This window comes from Gorilla gorilla, chromosome 4, assembly GCF_029281585.2.
Source record: "Gorilla gorilla gorilla isolate KB3781 chromosome 4, NHGRI_mGorGor1-v2.1_pri, whole genome shotgun sequence".
In the NCBI taxonomy this organism is placed as follows: domain Eukaryota; kingdom Metazoa; phylum Chordata; class Mammalia; order Primates; family Hominidae; genus Gorilla; species Gorilla gorilla.
This window is the reverse complement of record NC_073228.2, coordinates 15,057,167-15,074,622: the sequence shown is the minus strand read 5'-3', so window position 1 is coordinate 15,074,622 and position 17,456 is coordinate 15,057,167. Positions and strand designations below refer to the sequence as shown.

Genomic DNA, 17,456 nt, shown 5'->3' with positions numbered 1-17,456 from the left:
TGCTGGAATTATAGGCATGAGCCACTGCGCCCAGCCTCTGCTATATATATATTTTTAAATCTTATTTATTTTAAAATAGAGATGGGTTTTCGCCGTGTTGCCCAGGCTGGTCTCAAACTCGTGGGCTCAAGTGATCTGCCTGCCTCAGCCTCCCAAAGTGCTGGGATTACAGGCATGAGCCATGTGCCCGGCCTACTTTGCTATCTAACGTAGAACTTATTCCTTCTATCTATCTATATGTTTGTACCCATTAACCAAACCAACCTCTCTTTATCCCTCCTCCCCACCACATTTGATGAGATTATTCCTCAGGGCCTTCCTTCAGGGCCCCAGAATTGTTTGCATGTGAATCAGCTTTTCTTCATTAACTTCTACTCAGGTGGTTTCCTTGTGAGTCCCCACCAGAGCCTGCCTACTCTCTTGCTGGTCTGATTGGCCTTCTCTCCACTAATGCTAATGCTCTGTAGCACAGGAGTGTTGGAGAGCAGAGGATGCTGATGAGGACAGAGCCATGACAATCTTAGGTCACTAGGGCCCAGCAAGCACCAGTCTTGGGCAGCTACTCAGTTTCTGCACTTCTTCCCTGCAACTCAGAGTCTGCCAGTAACTCAGGTAGAACGTCTGTGACTCCGATCAGCGGGAGGAGTCTGGGCCAGTTGTATTGAGTAGTGGGAGAAGGAGGCTGGGTCTGGATTGTGTTGCTTAGGAGGCCACTAAATGACCCAGGGCTTTGAAGGTTTTCATCCCTGTGGCCTGAAATTCACAGCACTGGAGTCATCCTTTTAAGTGAATGCATTCTATGATTAGGCTTAGTAAAGAAAAAGTGTCTCCAGAGAGGAACAGCACGTGTAAGTGAGGCTATGGGGCAGAGGCAGGTTGGTGCCAGAGACTAAAGAGGCAGCTGCACGCCTGTGGCTGTGTTGAGAAGCACTGTCCAAGTCGGGGGCGGGCTCTGGGGGAGGAAATTCTCACCTTGAAATAGCAGGTCCAGGAGCTGCAAGGAACCCGGCTGGGAGCTGTCCCTGAGTGCTAGTGCTGAACCCACAGATACTCCCAATGCTGGGAGAGGGAAACAGCACGTCCCTCACTCTGGCTCTCACCCTGGTGACATCTTGTTGTCAGATCCAGCTGTTCGCACTGTGCAGGCCACTTCAGAGCCAAGGTGTGGGGCCCACTCGCCCGCCTGCACCCACTGCTGCACACTAAACTGTCTGCCCCCGGCTCCCTCTGAACAGAGAGCCTGGAATATGCATCGATGCTGTCTGTGGAGTAGAACGCTGCAGAGGCAGTTAACATTTGCAGATTATGAAAAGAGGTGTATACACTCATGCAGCCTCTGCATGCACCCATGCATACACGTGCATATCCACCACATGTGTGCACATACATGCATACTCACCCACTCACATGCACACTCATGGACACATACTCATAGCCTCTGCACCCACACATGCACACCCACTCACACACTTGAATATGCACACACTCCACATACACATGTGCAAATGCATGCTCCTGCATGTGCAGACATGATGCATCTATACAGACACACATGCACACTCTCTTGCACACACATGCATGTCCACACCCCACAGAGAATCAGTGTTTTCTACCAAGCAAGGCTCCACTTCCTCTCAAGCTCTTGCAGATCTAAAGGTGCTCCAGGGAGAGGTTGCCCCATCTCTGGTTTGCAGTTTGTTAAATGGGCAGGCCCAGGGCTGTGCTCAGATGCCCTGGCCCTTGGTCCCCTGTGGGGTGTATGTGTGAATGAACGATCTTGCTCAGACAGGGCAGAATAGTGTAAACAGCTCAGCTACCTCAGGGGATCTTAGGAAGGTGATTTCTAAATCTGCTACCAAATACAATTTAAAAACAACTAAAAGAATAAAAATAAAAGCAAAACCACCCTCCCCAGGAGAATTCCCCAGTTATGCCTACAAAAGTAACAGCATCAGCTATGGTTGGAATACATTCAGGGTGGGGGTTCTTAACCCTGGCTGCAGCAAAACCACCTGAAGCACTTGAGAAACTTACCAGTGTTTGGGCCCCTGTCTAGGCAGCTCTGACTTCTTCCATCTGGGGTGGGGGCCCGGGTAACAAGTTGAAGCTCCCAGTGATTCTAATGGGCACCAAAGGTTGGGAATTGGAAAAGCTTGAGGCTGTGGCTTTTCTAAGCCCCTCAGCCCAGTACACAGTCTGGGTGGCGGTGGGGCTGGGACATTGTAGAATGCATGGCTTCTTCAAAAGACCTTGTCTGTGTCCCCAGTGCAGTCCTGGGGGATGGGATTGAGGCCCCAGGCTCAGGGCCCTAGAAAAGATGTAGAAAGAATGGGAGGATTCATCCCGAGAGCACCCAGGATACCCTTGGTTGCTGGAGTGTGGCTTAGTGGGGGAGGGGGGGTTGGGCCACAGAGGCACCCTGTGGAGGTGGCCCAGATGGTGGGGCCTCTGGCATCCTGCCCAGGGCATCAGGTGGGAACCTGCTGGCCTGGAATGCACTTTGTGCCACACACTTTCTTGGATGTACTTTCTTCCTTCTTCCTTTCTAAAGTGGGGGCATTGCATTGGTCCCCATAGTTGGCGGGGTCAGTGACAGATGTGTGGCCAGGGTGGAGGCAGAACTGTGAGCTCCCAGGCACATTCCCTGCCGGGGCCTCTCTGATACATAAATGCAGGCCTTTCCTCACAGTGGAGATGGCAATACAGTTTCAGATGTGGATGAGCCTCCTAGAGCTGCCATAACAATGGAGTGCACACTGCAGGGCTTACACAGCAGGAATGAATGAACAGCAGGAATGCATGAACTGAATCCTGGCGCTGGAGCGTGCTGCAAGTCCAAGAGCCAGGTTTTGGCAGGGCAGGGCTGGGGCCTCCTGAGGCTGCGAGGGAGTCTCTGCCCCAGGCCTCTCTCTGGGCTCCTGGTGGTTTCCTAGTGAGGAACTTGGTGACCCTTGTCCTGCAGCTACATCTCTACAATCATCTCTGCCTTTGCCTGGTGGCCTCCCTGTGAGCGTGTCTGTGTCCAGATTTCCCCTCCCTATAAGGACCTATTGGATTAGGGCCCACCCTAATGCCCTCATGTTAACTCCGTTACCTCTGTAAGGACCCCAACTCCAAATAAGGTCATAGCCTGAAGAACTGGGGGTTAGGACTTCAATATGTCAATGTGGGGGGTGGAGGACACAATGTAAACCCATAATAAGATGGCAACCACTGGGGGGCCCTGGGCAGAGTTCCCACCGAGCAACCGCGAGCCCTTCAGGGAGAGGCAGAAGCACCCAGGGCCTCACCTCTCTGCCCTGGGAGCCATTCTGTGGGAGCAGCACCAGGTTAATTTGAAAACAGGTCAATGGGATGTGAAGGTAATCTGAATTCCGAGTGTCTCAGCTTGGTTTCTGCGACAGAAATGTCTCCCTTGGCTGGCGAAATGACCTGCGTGGGAGGCGGTGGGACAAAGACGCGGCTTGTACATTTGTTGTAGTTTATTCGCAGATGTTCACGGCAGATGTCCTGGCCACTGATGGAGCAACAAGGCTGGACGGATGAGCCGGTCCCGCTCTGCTCCTCGGGTTTCGGTGTTTCAATTAACTGGCTCACTGGAGTGACGTTTGGGGCAATGTGCAGGATCTACATCTGGCTTCGCTGCTGCAAGATGCTTCCGGGGTGAGGGAGGTGGCACGAGGGAGCCATGCGCTCTGTGATGAGATTGCAGCAAGGTGATGTCAGCCAGTCCCCGCCCGCGTCCCCGCCGTGCGCGGAGGGAAGAAGTCAAACCCTAGTGCCTGCCCAGCCGCTGCATCCTGAGACGGCCTCGTGCATGTGCAGGTCCAGGGTGGGCGTTTTAAAGTTAAGTCTTTCCCTTCCTGCTTTCCCAGAATCAGCTGTGCTCATCAATTTTATTTGCATAATTTCAAGCATCATTAATAGTACATGGCATGAGGAAAAATTACTGAGCTCTTCCTCCATCCATGAGTGAAATTGGGTTTAGTAGAAAATTAGTTGACTTAACTGGCAAATGATGAAAGCTTGAGAGGAGAATGTTTAAATAAGGAGGACTAGGAGGGACAACTCCTGGCTGTCAAGCATGCAGCCAGGCTGGAAATCCGCCTCCTGCCTGGGGCCAGGTGCCCAAAGGAAAGGCTGGGGAGGATCCCCAGAGAATGACGAAGGTGGGGACTCCATCTGCTTCCTCCCGCACAGTCCACTGTGACCAGCTGAGGCAGGTCTTAGGTTTGGAACCCAGAGATCAGTTCTGGATATGACTGGCACAGACTGATCTGAACCAATGCAAACTGGGTCCAGCTTCTGGAAACCAGCTTGAGCTGACCAGAACCAGGCTGACCTGGGCAGCTCAAACCAGCTCCAGGGTGGAGGATGCTGCTCTTCTCTGAGGGGAGAGGAGAAAAGCACTGGGTTTGGGGCACATATGTTGAAACAGAGGTGCCCCATGGAGGCCACTGGGTGATGGGCCCAGGGGAGGTGTGGCATGGAGATGGGGTCTCGGCCGTTGACAATGGTTGAACACAGTGTGGTTGAAATTGTCAAAGGATGGGAAAACAGGCTTGAGGGGCACAGACTTGGGAAATATCAACACAGAAAGGCCTCTTACAGGCAAAGGAGACTGAGGAGTAGCCAAGAGCAAGCCAGATGTGGAGTCATGGGTGCCCATGAGAAGATGCTTCTAGAAGGAGATGTGGCCAGCAACACATTGCTCATTGAAAAGCCAAGTAAGAAGGAGACTGAAAAATGTTCAAAGAATTTGGTCACATGGGGCTGGGTGGGGCGGCTCACTCCTGTAATCCCAGCACTTTGGGAGGTCACGGCGGGAGGATTGCTTGATTCCAGGAGTTGGAGACCAGCCTGGGCAAGATAGTGAGACCTGGTCTTTACCAAAAACAAAAAAATTAGCCAAGTGCGCCTGTGGTCCCAGCTACTCAGGCGACTGAGGAAGGAGGATCACTTGAGCCTGGGAGGTCGAGGCTACAGTCAGCCGTGATCATGCTACTGCACTCCAGCTTGGGTAACAAAGCAAGACTCTGTCTCAAAAAAGAAGAAGAAAGAAAGAAGGAAAGAAGGAAGGAAGGAGAGAGAGAAAGAAAGAGAATTTGGCCACAAAGATGTCATTGCTGACTTTGGGAAGAGCATTGTGGTGCAGTCGTGGGGACAAAGGTCCTAAACCCACTGGGCTGTGGGAGTGTGGAAGGCGGGATGGGGAGGACACAGCGGTCGTGAGTGTCTGCACTCCTCCAAGGAGCTTGGCCAGGAGCCGGGAGGAGAAAGAGCGCAGGAGCAGGGGTTACAGAATCGCAGGCAGGTGTGTTTGCCTCCTGGGGGTGACCAGTCAAAAGACCACATGCTGGGGGGTGTAAACCACACAAATGTGTCCTCTTACAGTCCTGAAGGCTGGAAGTCTGAAATCAAGACTCCCTCTGAAGGCACTAGGGAAGCGTCAGTCCCAGCCTCTCCCCGTCTTCTGGTAGCTGCAGGTGTTCTTAGAGGGGTAGACGGTGTTCTCCCTACGTCCGCATCTCTTCCTCCCTCCATGCATGACTCTGTGTCCACATTTCTTCTTCCTCTTTTTTTTTTTTTTTTTTGAGACAGAGTCTTGCCCTGTCCCCCAGCTGGAGTGCAATGGCGCAGTCTCGGCTCACTGCAACCTCCACCTCCGGGTTCAAGTGATTCTCCTGCCTCAGCCTCCCGAGTAGTGGGGACTACAGGAATGTGCCACCATGCCCAGCTAATTTTTATATTTTTAGTAGAGACAGGGTTTCACCATGTGGGCCAGGCTGGTCTCAAACTCCTGACCTCAGGTGTTCCACCCACCTCGGCCTCCCAAAGTGCTGGGATTACAGGCGTGAGCCACTGCCCCCGGCCACGTTTCTTCTTTTTATAAGGACACCAGTCAACTTGGATTAGGGTCTACCCTAATGCCTTCATCTTAACTTGATTACCTCTGCAAAGACCCTTTTTCCAAACAAAGTCACATTCACATGTACGGGGATTAGGACTTCACCCTCCTTCAGCGGCCACAGTTCAGCCCATGGTCAAAGGTGTGCTTGTTTATTTTTGGAGATAAGAGAGTGCACTCATGTTTAAATGTGGCTGCAAAGGAGCCGGAACAGTAGGGAGGTTGTGGACATAGGAGGGAGAGAGTATCGCTGGCAGTGGCTTCAGGGGAGGGTCCCAGGAGGAGGGACAGGGACAGCTCTTCTGCCCTGAGAGGAGAGAAGGAGAACAGACCAGAGTATACTGTAAATGCAGCGGGGTGGGGGGCCTGGGCTGGGGGCCGGGGATCGGGCACTCCTCTCTGATGGTTTCTATTTTATCTTTGATGCCGAAGGGGAGAGCATTTCCCACAAGCCAGGTGGAGGCAGCGGGAGACGCGAGGAAGTGGACAAGACCGAAAAACAACCCTCGGGCTCTACCAGGGTTTGTAATATGCTATCCCTCGAAACAAACAGGATTCAAACCAAATATGGCAAAATGTTAAGGCTTGACGAGGCTGGGAAGTGGGAGCATTGGAGCATTATATGATTTTCTATAATTTTCTGGATGCTTGGAATATTTTGTAACTTATAAGCACACAGATTAGGAAAAGGTGGGGAAGAACCGCATCTTGGCACCTATACTTGTGAATGGCTGCTCTCCTGCATCATCCTCCCCGTTCCAAGAGGAGGCACGAGAGGCCGACGATTACAATTCACTAAAAATCCCCGGCCCCTCTCCTGTCTCCTTTTTCCTTCCCCTTCCTTCAGTTTCAAGGAGCCTTTTTAACCTCCTGGCTGAGCAGGCAGCGAGCGCAGGAGCACACATCCCAGCGGAGAGGCCTGGCAGCCAGACACCTGACCCAAGTTGGCTGGCGGTCAGAACCCTTCCCCAGGAAATTCAGACTTGGGTAGGCAGAAGACCTAACTAGCCTGCGGGTAAGGGGACAGAGAGGGAGCAGGCGCCGGCATGCCGAGCGTGGCGGGGTCACGTTGAGTGCCGCCAAATGTCGTGGGCCTCTGCTGCTGGGGCCTGGGGCTGCCCTGGCCCCTGCCCTTCATCCTTCCTCGGGATCCAGGAGAGACCCTTCCTTGCAAGGGCCTCGTCTCCCCTCATGCTCCACACGCTGCACTGCCCTGGCCCCTGCCCTTCATTCTTCCTCGGGATCCGGGAGAGACCCTTCCTTGCAAGGGCCTCGTCTCCCCTCATGCTCCACACGCTGCACTGCCCTGGCCTCTGCCCTTCATTCTTCCTCGGGATCCAGGAGAGACCTTTCCTTGCAAGGGCCTCGCCTCCCCTCGTGCTCCACGCGCTGCACTGGCGTCACAGGGAGTCTGTTTCTTGCAAGTCAAGGCCCCCCGGCCAAGTCTGAACATTGACCGATAAGGAAGACCGATGGAGGCTGTGCCGTGTCGCCTTTCCCAGCTCTGGCCTGGCCTGTGTTGGGGAGGGCTGCAAGGGAAGACTCATGGAAATGACGTCGCTGGCCCTCATGAGAGATCCATGCACCCCAGGTGGAGTGGGGAGAACTTGGGGAGATCAGATAAGAAATGAGGACAGACCAGGCCCTCGGCTCATACCCGTAACCCCAGCACTTTGGGAGGCTGGGATTACAGGCAGATCCCTTGAGTCTAGGAGTTGAAGACCAACCTGAGCAAGTGAAACCTCATCTCTACAAGAAAAAACTCAGAAAGAAATGAGAAGGGCTGGCTTCTGGATGCTCCTGACGGAGGCAGGATTCATCCCTGGGGAGGAGGCATCAGGGCCTCTGTGAATCTCAGGGGTCGTGGGTTCTCGAGAAGGGATGAGGGGACCAGTGTTCTTCCTCTGCCAAGGACAGACCAAGATAGCGTCTTGTCAGATGGTGGCTGGAGAGGAGGAAGGTGGCAGTGGACGAGCTTCAGGAACCATCTGTCAGGGAGACTGGAAGGAGCCACCCACAGGAAGGGTCAAACTCAGGGGTTCCCGCCTCTTAGAAACTGGGGCCAGGGCTGGTCTGGGGCTTTTTATTCTGGGTGAAGCCGGCAGAAGCACAGGGTGGTACGAATAACCCCCTAGCACTCCTCCCGACTACGCTGTCAGGTTTGAGTCAGCCTAGTTGTGCTAAGTCCAACGCCAGGTGGGAGGTTTCACTATGACTCAGTGGCCAATTAAATGCTTTCAAGTCTGGGTTTAGTGTGAGGATTTTGCACACCAACCATCACTGCAAATATATTCAGCACACACAGGCCAGTGGCTCGGGATACGAGTGCGCTGACTGATGAGCCAGGCAGGTCCGAATGTCAGTTTCTTTGCTGTGTCTCCAGCCTCCGCAGGGCCGTCCATAGTCATTTCTCAGCTGCCCCTGGCTTCACTTTCTTGTTGGGTCTTGGGGGTGCCTTCCCACAGCAGGTATCTCGTCACCCCAGTCCAGCATACATTTATCACTTTGAAGGATCAGCAGTTTCACCGTGGGCTGAGTCACTTGTCATAAGTGACTCCATTTTGAGATTATTTAGGATCACAAAACACTATCCTCTATCACCACCTGCCCCTCAAGTCAGAGTAGCTTTGGTAAAAGGAATGCATTTTCCTGGGTGCCAGACTGCTTTTTCCTCGGCATCTCTAGTGTGGAGCCAGCGGCCCTCAATATCCGAATCCAGGATGCAGGGGCTGCGTCTTAGCTTTTGGCCCTCATCTCCCACTGAGACTGCTCGAGTGGGATTGACAGCAGAGTCTTACCCCAAGGTCCCTGCACAGGTTGGTTCTCCGCAAAGGCTGGTGGAACCGGATAGAATAGCAAGAGCCCCTGGCACACAGGAATCACCCGAGGAACTGAAAATAATCCCCGACGCCCAGGCCCCAGCCCGGAGCAAATAGAGGGACCCTCGGGGTGGCCTGAGCACCAGGAGCTAAAGCCTGGATGAGAAAACCTGGGTTCGGGCTCAGCATTTACAGGCATTTATTCTAGAAATTGAGGCCTGTCTGTAAGGAAGAGGACTGGGAACGACCGGAGGGCCCAGTTCCCGTTCCTCTTCCTGCAGCCGTGCTGGCAGCCAGGGGGGTGAGTGTGCGGTTTCCTCCAGCTCTCCTGGGAGCATGGCCCTATTCTTAGCCCTGAGTTTGCTTACTAGGAAAGAATGCTGGGGAAGAAAGTGCCAGCTTTGGATGCCAGCCCCACTTTGGTTCTGCAGTGTTGAGGATACACTGCTCCCTCAGTTTCCCTTTCGGAGGCTCTCCCCCAACAACTGCATGCCTTGCACCGCACCCCCACCCCCGCACCCGTGCTTTGTGGTCGCTTCGGCTAAAGAGCACCCAGACTGTGCCTCCATCTGCCTTTGAACTCCCCTTTCCTCTGAGCCAGGGACCCTGAGGGGGCCTGGCAGTTCTCAGCTGTAGCCCTGAACCCTCGAGGGCACAGGGTACATGCTGGGGATGCTCAAGGGCATCGCCTTTTCAGGAGATGGGAGCTGAGGGCAGGGCCATCCCAGTGGCTGCATAAAGCAACTCTGGGCTGCTTCTGTTGGGTACAGGGAGGTCAGTCCATCCTGGGCAGGAAGAAAATGCTGCAGGACGGTGTAATTCTTTCCTCGTTAGTGATCCTAACCCCTGCTTCCTAAAGCAGCTCATTAGATGTCCAGTTCAACCTCTGAGTTTCTTCTTTCTGCCCCCATCTGGTCTGTCAGGGACCAGACAGTGGCCTGTTGTGGTAATGGGCCATGGCAGGGTTGGGGGCTGCCCATGATGCTTGGGAAACGGGCACTGGTCAGGTTTGGAGGATTTCAGGGCCCTGGGGAGACAGAATGTCCCAGGCTGCCCCAGCTGTGTGTTCCCCTTGAGAGGCACCCAGTGAAGTTGCGGATCCTGCCTGCACTTCAGCCCCTGGAGTCAAAGATCTCTGACTACTTTGCAAGGATTCTTTTTAATTAGGTCCCTCCCACACAAGAGAAAGAGAGAGAGAATAGTGTGTTCCACAATTTGAGCACTACCTGGAGAGATTATTTCTAGCCACAGACCAAAGCACAGAGAGAAATAAAACCAGGGAATTTTTAGCTTAGAAGAGACCGTGGAGATTTGCCTGAGCACGTGTCCCACATGTGGAGGCGGACACCAGAGCGATGTGGTGGCTCGTGGAAGGCTACCCACCAAATGCCTGCTGGAGCTCCTGCCCAGGGATATTTTTCATTGCCAGAATTCAGCATTTGAATTCCTAGCCGAGGGTTTCTTCTATTAAGTGAAGGTTTATTTTTCTTCTCCCTCATCCCATCTCCCCATCCTCCTCTTTGATATTTTAGCAAAGAGTACCTGAGCCAGTCCTTCCCTGGATATTTACAGAGCCCCTATATTGTTTATGGCCAGCTGGGAGTCCCAGGCAGGTGGGGAACGTGACAGCTGGAGAAGATGGGACCTCAGCCCCTCTGGGAGGCAGAGTGCTTGGCACGGGAGCCAGGAATGTGAATGGGTTGACTTAAAAATTATTTTTAAATTATTCCTATTTTTAAGACCGGGTCTCACTCTGTTGCCCAGGCTAGAGTGCAACGGTGTGATCACAGCTCATTGCAGCCTTAACATCCCGGGTTCAAACGATGAGGCCGGGTTCATCCCACCTCAGCCTCCTGAGTAGCTGGAATGACAGGTGCATGCCACCATGCCCGGCTAATGTTTTGTATTTTTGGTAGAGATGGGGTTTCGCCATGTCATCCAGGCTGGTCTCAAACTGCTGGACTCAAGCGATCCTCCCACCTAGGCCACCTAAAGTGCTGGGATTATAGGCGTGAGCCGCTGTGCCGGGCTGGCTTTTTAAAAAATTGTAGTAAGATGCACATAACATAAAATGTGCTGCTGTAACCACTTTGAAGTGCACAGTTCAGTGGCAAAGCACACTCGCATTGTGGTGCAACCATCGCCACCATCCATCTCCAGATTTCTTCTTGCCAAACTGAAACTCCATACCCATTAAACAATAATTTCCTATTCCTTCCTCCCCCGAGAGGGTAGCTTTTCTGGGTGGATTAATTTGGGCACAGTGCAGGGGCCAACTCTAACCAGGTGACTTGCGGAAATGCTCCATTCCCCTGGACCACCCTACCCCTACCCCTTTCCTCTTGGGATTTAGACTCCTGTTCATCTGGCCTGGGGACACTCAGAAATATATTCTAACCAGCCAGTTTGGCAATTCCACGCAAACTTCCCCGTCCTTCCCAAGCACTGGCTGTTGGCAGTGGGCAGATGGAGGGGTATGCAGCAGATGCATTTCAAGTTCCTTCTGCCCCTGAGGTCCTCCCCCCACCACCCTCCTATCTGTGGGGGCTGCTGAACCGTCCTCTTGACCCAGCCCTCGACTGAGAGTACAAGAGAAATGAGGACTTGGCCTTGGAGGTGCAGAAAGGTCTGGATGGGAGCGTTTTGAGTTTTCAGCAGGATTGGTGGAAATGCACAGCCGAGCCTCCCGGGCACCTTTGGTTGAAGGTTGTCGGGGGATGGCGTTTTCAATTCATGTCACTGCTCCAGCCAATCACTTAGCGTAAAATTGCCCATAAAAGTAAACTTAAATTACAAGTGATAAAACTATAGCCTCCTCTCCCAGCAGCTGACCTCTCTGCTCTCCAGGGGGTGAGGGTCAGATTTCTTCTGATAAGAGCAATGAGGCCGCTGCAGACACCTCCAGGGACGTCCTGCCCTTCCATTGAAAATCCTTGTTTTCCAGGGCTGGGGACATGTGGGCTTCTCCTTAACTCCTCCTGGGAAGGGGATGCTGCTGTCTCCGGGCCGATTTGTCTCCCTCCTCTCCTGTGATGTCCTTTGAGCACGTGGAAGGCCACTGGGCTCAGGTCCAGACCCAAAGGCCAGTGAGTGACCAAGGCACCTTCACCCCTGGGCCCCTCACTCACCCATACTCTCTCTCCAGAGAGGCTTTTCTTGGCCAACTATTAAACATTGAAACCAGTTCTTCTCATCTACTGCTTTGTGTATTGCTTCATAAATACAGCAGATGTTTAGTGGGTCAGGTCCTGTCCCTGGTCCTGAATGTTAAAGATGACCTGACCCTGCCCTCCTCAAAGGGGCCTCTGGGTGGGAAGAGGTGACTTGGGACATTGACCAGGTGTGTCCCAGGTGTGGAGGGAGCATAGCGGGAGGGGTGTCTCAGGTAAGGCTTCCTGGAGGAGGAGGCGATATTTGAGTTAAGCACGTGGAGGTGAGAAGAGTCTTCTAGACCCAGGGAACAGTTTCTGTGAAAACAGGGCACCATCGCGGGAGAACCTTGGTAGGATCAGAGGGGAGGGTTTGGCTGGGACCACCTTGAAATTTCTGCGGCACCTGGCCTCACATGTGACAGGTACAGGAAGTGTCTGGTCTCACTTATCTTAGTCGCACGCTGGTGACAGCTGCTGTCTTGTTGCAGATTCCTTCTCCCCCATCCATTAATATTCCTCCCTTTCTTCTGGTTTAGTCAAGACTTTGACTTCACACTGAGCAGGGTGCATGGGGGAAGTGATTGCTCAGCAGGGGGCCCCTTTTCCTGCCCGGCTCTGGATCTGGGTGCCAAGGTTTAGGGCCGATGCTTCGTGGGGTGAGGCCTGACTGCCCAAGCGGGTCTTGCATCAGGTGGGGCTCAGCGGGGGTCCACCTTCCACCCACTTCCCTGCTCCCTTCCTGCACACCCAGTGGGCCTGTCCTGGAGAGGCTGCTGCAGACCCTGGGGGGCACAGGGTGTGGTGCAGGGGCTGCAGCTGTTGCTTCCACAGGGGTTAGGTGGGGAAGCATCCTCGAAGTCCTGGCTCAGAGGCAGTGGGAAGCCTCGGAAAGGGTCAGAACCCTGGGGAGATGTGATCAAGTTTCCATCGTATAAAGACTATGATCCCAGCTCTGCTCCTTCCTGGCTGTGTAACCTTGGGTAAGTTACTCAGCCTCTCTGTTTCCTAATCTGTAAAGATGGGAACAGGATGAGAATGGGTCTGATCTGGTAGGGTAGTTGCTAAGATGAAAGGAGTTGATGAATCAGTAAGTTGAAAGCACATAGAATGATGCCTGTGTCCAAAATGTTAGCCTTGAAGATGGCGAGGATAATGGACTCACCTTAGAACCGCAGTGTGGTGGTCTCCCAGGGGAGGGCTGTGACGTGCTGCAACCCCTCTGTCCTCTCAGTGGCCCTGGTGTCTGGGACTAGGGTCAGGGGTGTGCTCAGTGATGGGGCAGCAAAAGGAAGCTCCCAGGACAGAGAGATAACATGTTGCCTGGAAACCAACCAGAGATCTGTAGGGAAGCCAGTCATGTTCCTGGTGCAGGTAGCAGCTCCTAGACCCACCTACGGTTTGTGTTTTCAGGATTGTCTTAATTTTACTAGACCCAGATTCCATGTGGGAGGAGCAGCCACCCCCTTCCTGGTTTCTGCAAGGAAGGATACAGAGGGAGCGTCTTTGTGTTCTTTTGTGTGTGGTTTTCAATTGGGTTGGAGAGGTGAGGAAGAGGGGACTTCTGGAGACCCAGGGCAAACAAATGAAGCTTCTTTCTGGGCCATCAGTTTTACTGGAGGAGTTTTGGGAGTGAGAAAGTCCATGCTTCACAGGAAACAACAGGGATGTCTTGCAGAGTGAATGCAGAATTTGTTCAACACTTAAACCTACCACCAAATATTTCATGAAGTCTCCAGGTTGTGGGAGTTGTTCCCTGTGATGGCTCCAGACCCCTGGGGTCTGTGTTTCTTCTCCTTTGCTTTCTGGGTATTTCAACCAAAAAGCTGAAGAGGCAGGCACTGCCTTAGAAGCCCTGGATCAGAGAATCCCGTGTGGCAGGTGGTCTGTGTTGGAAGGAGGGGAAGACAGGAAGGTTGGAGGGATGGAGGAGCCCTTGGCCATTTTAAGTTTATAGACAAGAAATGAGGAGGAAATGGTTATTAGGTTTTCACATTCCCCTCTCACACTTAGCAGCAAAGGTTCTGACATGGCGGGGAAGCCAGTGTGGGGACAGCTCAGGAGGCTGGTGGGGGTACTAGCTGCAGATGGGGGACAAGGCCCAGAGAAAGCGCCTCCCCTCTTGCTGCCCTTCTCTGCAGGGCAAGGCTGACCTCTGATGGCTTAGTCCCTGTGCTGGCAGCTTCTCCCCACCTCTTTCCATCACAGCGCTGTCGGCAGGTGACCAGAAAGAAACATCATTGACACGGCACCACTTTGGACGGTGTGCTAATGGGATGGTGTGCACAGTCCCCTCCCCGAGCTTCTGAGCATGCGCAAAGCGAGCATGCACCTTTCGGGCCGGTACTTTTCCACCTGGCCTGAATGGTTTCAAGGAGCCCAGACACAGCCCAGGAAACTGATCAATCCTGGCCACTTGCCGTTAATGAGGAGGTGACCTTGTCAAAGCTCATCACCTCCCCAGCCTGACTCTGCTTATGATGTGGGTCCCTGAAGGGCCTCCCTAGTAGGAGGTGTCCTGGGCCTCCTGCAGAGCTGGCACCTGAACCCTGAATCCTGGGGAGGTGGGCATCCCCGGGAGATGGGGCCCGATGGCCTGGCTGCTTCCCAGTCTGGGTTGGGAGCAAAGGATGGTCACATCCAGCCCCATGAGGTGATGCACCCACCAAGAGCTGTTGAGAGAGGAAGATGAAGACAGGGCACGTGGCCTTCTCTGCTTGGGCATCCCCCCTGCCCATCCCTCCACCAATGGGTCTCTCCTCAGGACGCCTCCACCGTGCCTCAGCACACGCTGATCAGGTCTCCGCTCCATCACCCCCAGGTGTACATACCTCACACGGCTTGTGCTCCTGGGGCTGGGGACACATCCCACGTGTCTCTGAGTTTGTGATATGGGCACAGGGCCTGGCACCCGACGTGCACTCAAGAAACATTTGTTAAAGAGAATTATCCTGAGGACCCAGTGGGGAGGGGGTGTTTGGGGAAGCGGGTGCCTGACCGGGTTCTGCATGCATTCTGAGCTCCCAGGCGTCCTCCTCTGGTGGAATGGGGATGGGAATGTGGAAGGCCATCTCTGCGGAGGACAGTACATCCCACCTGACTCAGGGGCTCGGCATAGACTTAACTGAATGAATAAGTGACCGGATGCCTCGTCATCCCCTGCAGGGGAGAAACCGAGGCTGTGGAGTTGGAATAAGCAGGGGCTTCTGGCGGGAGGAGCTGGTTTGTACGGATGCTGGCAGGGGGGGTTGTGGGCAGAGGAGTTTAAATTGGCAGCTGAGGCTGCTGGGACAGGGGGCTTTGAACCCTTCTCCAGGGAGGTGGACTGAGCAGATGTGGGGATTCTAGAGGAAGCCATGGGGTGTGGTCATGTCCTTCCATGTCCTCCTGTCCATACCCCTGGAGCTGGGGGCCTGGGGGGTCCAGCAGGAGGAGATGACCCAGCAGCTCCAGCCGGATGGGATGCCAGATGGCAGAGGGGCACCACCCCTCCTCTGGCCAAGCTGCGTCTTCCAGGTCACCAGAGGCAACCTTGTCCCAGATGAAAACCTGTGTGTAAATAACCCGGCAGGTGAAGGCAGGCAGGTCCTGTGCGGTGCCCGGGGTGGGAAACAGGTAACCAGTGGCCTGCAGCAGCTCGCGGCCTCAGCCAGCCCTGGGCGCCAGGAGCTCAGTCAGCACTGCAAGACTGCACTTTTCTGAGGCAGGAGGTTTGGGGCCCTCATCCAGACAAACACGTAGCTGCGCTGAGGACTGCAGCCAGCATCCATGGGATTTGTGAAAGTTAGAGAAAGGCTCCCTCTCTGGGTAGCCACAGCCCTGCGGGAGCACATTTGTGTCAATGACAAAAGGTGCCCCTTCTTCCTGGCAGGTAGCCCAGGCTGGGTGCACGGGAGCCCACGCTGACCTCAGTCCCACCTGCCCCTTGCTGGATTGCCTTGTGCAGTGAAAAACCTACGTTACCGTACAGGGCCATCCTGCTCACTTCCTTTCTGAGAGTCTGTGCTAAGCTCTCTGCACTTTTACAGTTCATTCTGGGCTGTAAGGAACCGGGGTGGCTGGTTGGGCAGGTGGGTTTCTTGGGGCCCAGAATCTGAAGGGCTCTTCTCTCAGTAACTTAGGGGTACCGCCAGGCCGGGGAAGCTGCCCGCTCACCATGCCCCTGCCCTTCGACCTCATCTACACCGACTACCACGGCCTGCAGCAGATGAAGCAGCACATGGGACTCTCCTTCAAGAAGTACCGGTGAGAGGGCGGCCAGAGGGTGGGCACGTGGCCCACATGCCAGGGGAGAAAGCTCCTCCTTCACGCCCTGCCCCCACGTCCCCACTCAGCCAGCTGGGCCCAGGTGGGAGAACATACTGTCCTGCATCCTGCCCTCCGCCCTGCCCTCCCCTCTCCCCTCCTCCCTCCCCTACCCCCTTCCCCTCCCCTCCCCTCCGCTCTCCCTTCCCCTCCCCTCCCCTCCACCCTCCCTTCCCCTCCCCTCCCCTCCCCTCCCTCCCCTCCCCCCTTCCCCTCCCCTCCCCTCCACCCTCCCTTCCCCTCCCCTCCCCTCCCCTCCCTCCCCTCCCCCCTTCCCCTCCCCTCCCCTCCACCCTCCCTTCCCCTCCCCTCCCCTCCCATTCCCTCCCCCCTCCCTTCCCCTCCCCTCCCCTCTCCCTTCCCCTCCCCTCTCCCTTCCCCTCCCCCTTCCCCCTCCCCTCCCATTCCATCCCCCTTCCCCTTCCTACCCCTCCCCTCCTCCCTCCCCTCCCCCCTTCGCCTCCCTTCCCCTCCGCCCTCCCTTCCCCTCCCTTCCCCTCCCCTCCCCTCCCCTCCCCCCTCTTCCCCTCTGCTTGCCCCTTCCCTCCCATCTCCTCTCCCCTCCCCACCCCTCCCCTCCCCTCCCCCCTCCCCTCTCCCTTCCCCTCTCCCTTCCCCTCTCCCTTCCCCTCCCCCTCCCCCTTCCCCCTCCCCTCCCATTCCATCCCCCTTCCCCTTCCTACCCCTCCCCTCCTCCCTCCCCTCCCCCTTCGCCTCCCCTCCCCTCTGCCCTCCCTTCCCCTCCCCTCCCCTCCCTTCCCCTCCCTTCCCCTCCCCTCACCTCCCCTTCTCTCCCCCTCCCCCTCCCCTCACCTCCCCTTCCCTCCCCCTCCCTCCCCCTCCCCCCTCCCCTCCCCCTCCCTTCCCCTCTGCTTGCCCCTTCCCTCCCCTCTCGTCTCCCCTCCCCACCCCTCCCCTCCCCTCTCGTCTCCCCTCCCCACCCCTCCCCTCCCCTCTCATCTCCCCTCCCCACCCCTCCCCTCCCCTCTCCTCTCCCCTCCCCACCCCTCCCCTCCCCTCTCCTCTCCCCTCCCCACCCCTCCCCTCCCCACCTCCCCCCTCCCCTCTTTTCCCTCTCCTGTCCCCACTCCTCCTCTCCCCTCCCCCTCCCCTCCCCTCCCCACCCCTCCCCTCCCCACCTCCCCCCTCCCCTCTTTTCCCTCTCCTGTCCCCACTCCTCCCCTCCCCTCCCCACCCCTCCCCTCCCCTCCCCACCCCTCCCCTCCCCTGCCACTTCCATGTCTGCCTCCCGGCTAACTCAATGATAATTAATAA

The 17,456-nt window shown here is 55.3% G+C and overlaps 1 protein-coding gene across 3 annotated transcripts in view; it reads left to right on the top strand.

Annotated features, from left to right (window-relative positions):
• The window catches only part of MGAT5B (alpha-1,6-mannosylglycoprotein 6-beta-N-acetylglucosaminyltransferase B), an 83,462-nt gene that overhangs the window by 40,723 nt on the left and 25,283 nt on the right, over nt 1-17,456 (top strand). For all 3 annotated transcript variants that reach the window (XM_055388837.2, XM_055388838.2, XM_055388836.2), the window contains one exon: nt 15,990-16,121. In XM_055388837.2, the coding sequence (XP_055244812.2) occupies nt 15,990-16,121 (132 nt within the window). The remainder of the gene's footprint in view (nt 1-15,989; nt 16,122-17,456) is intronic.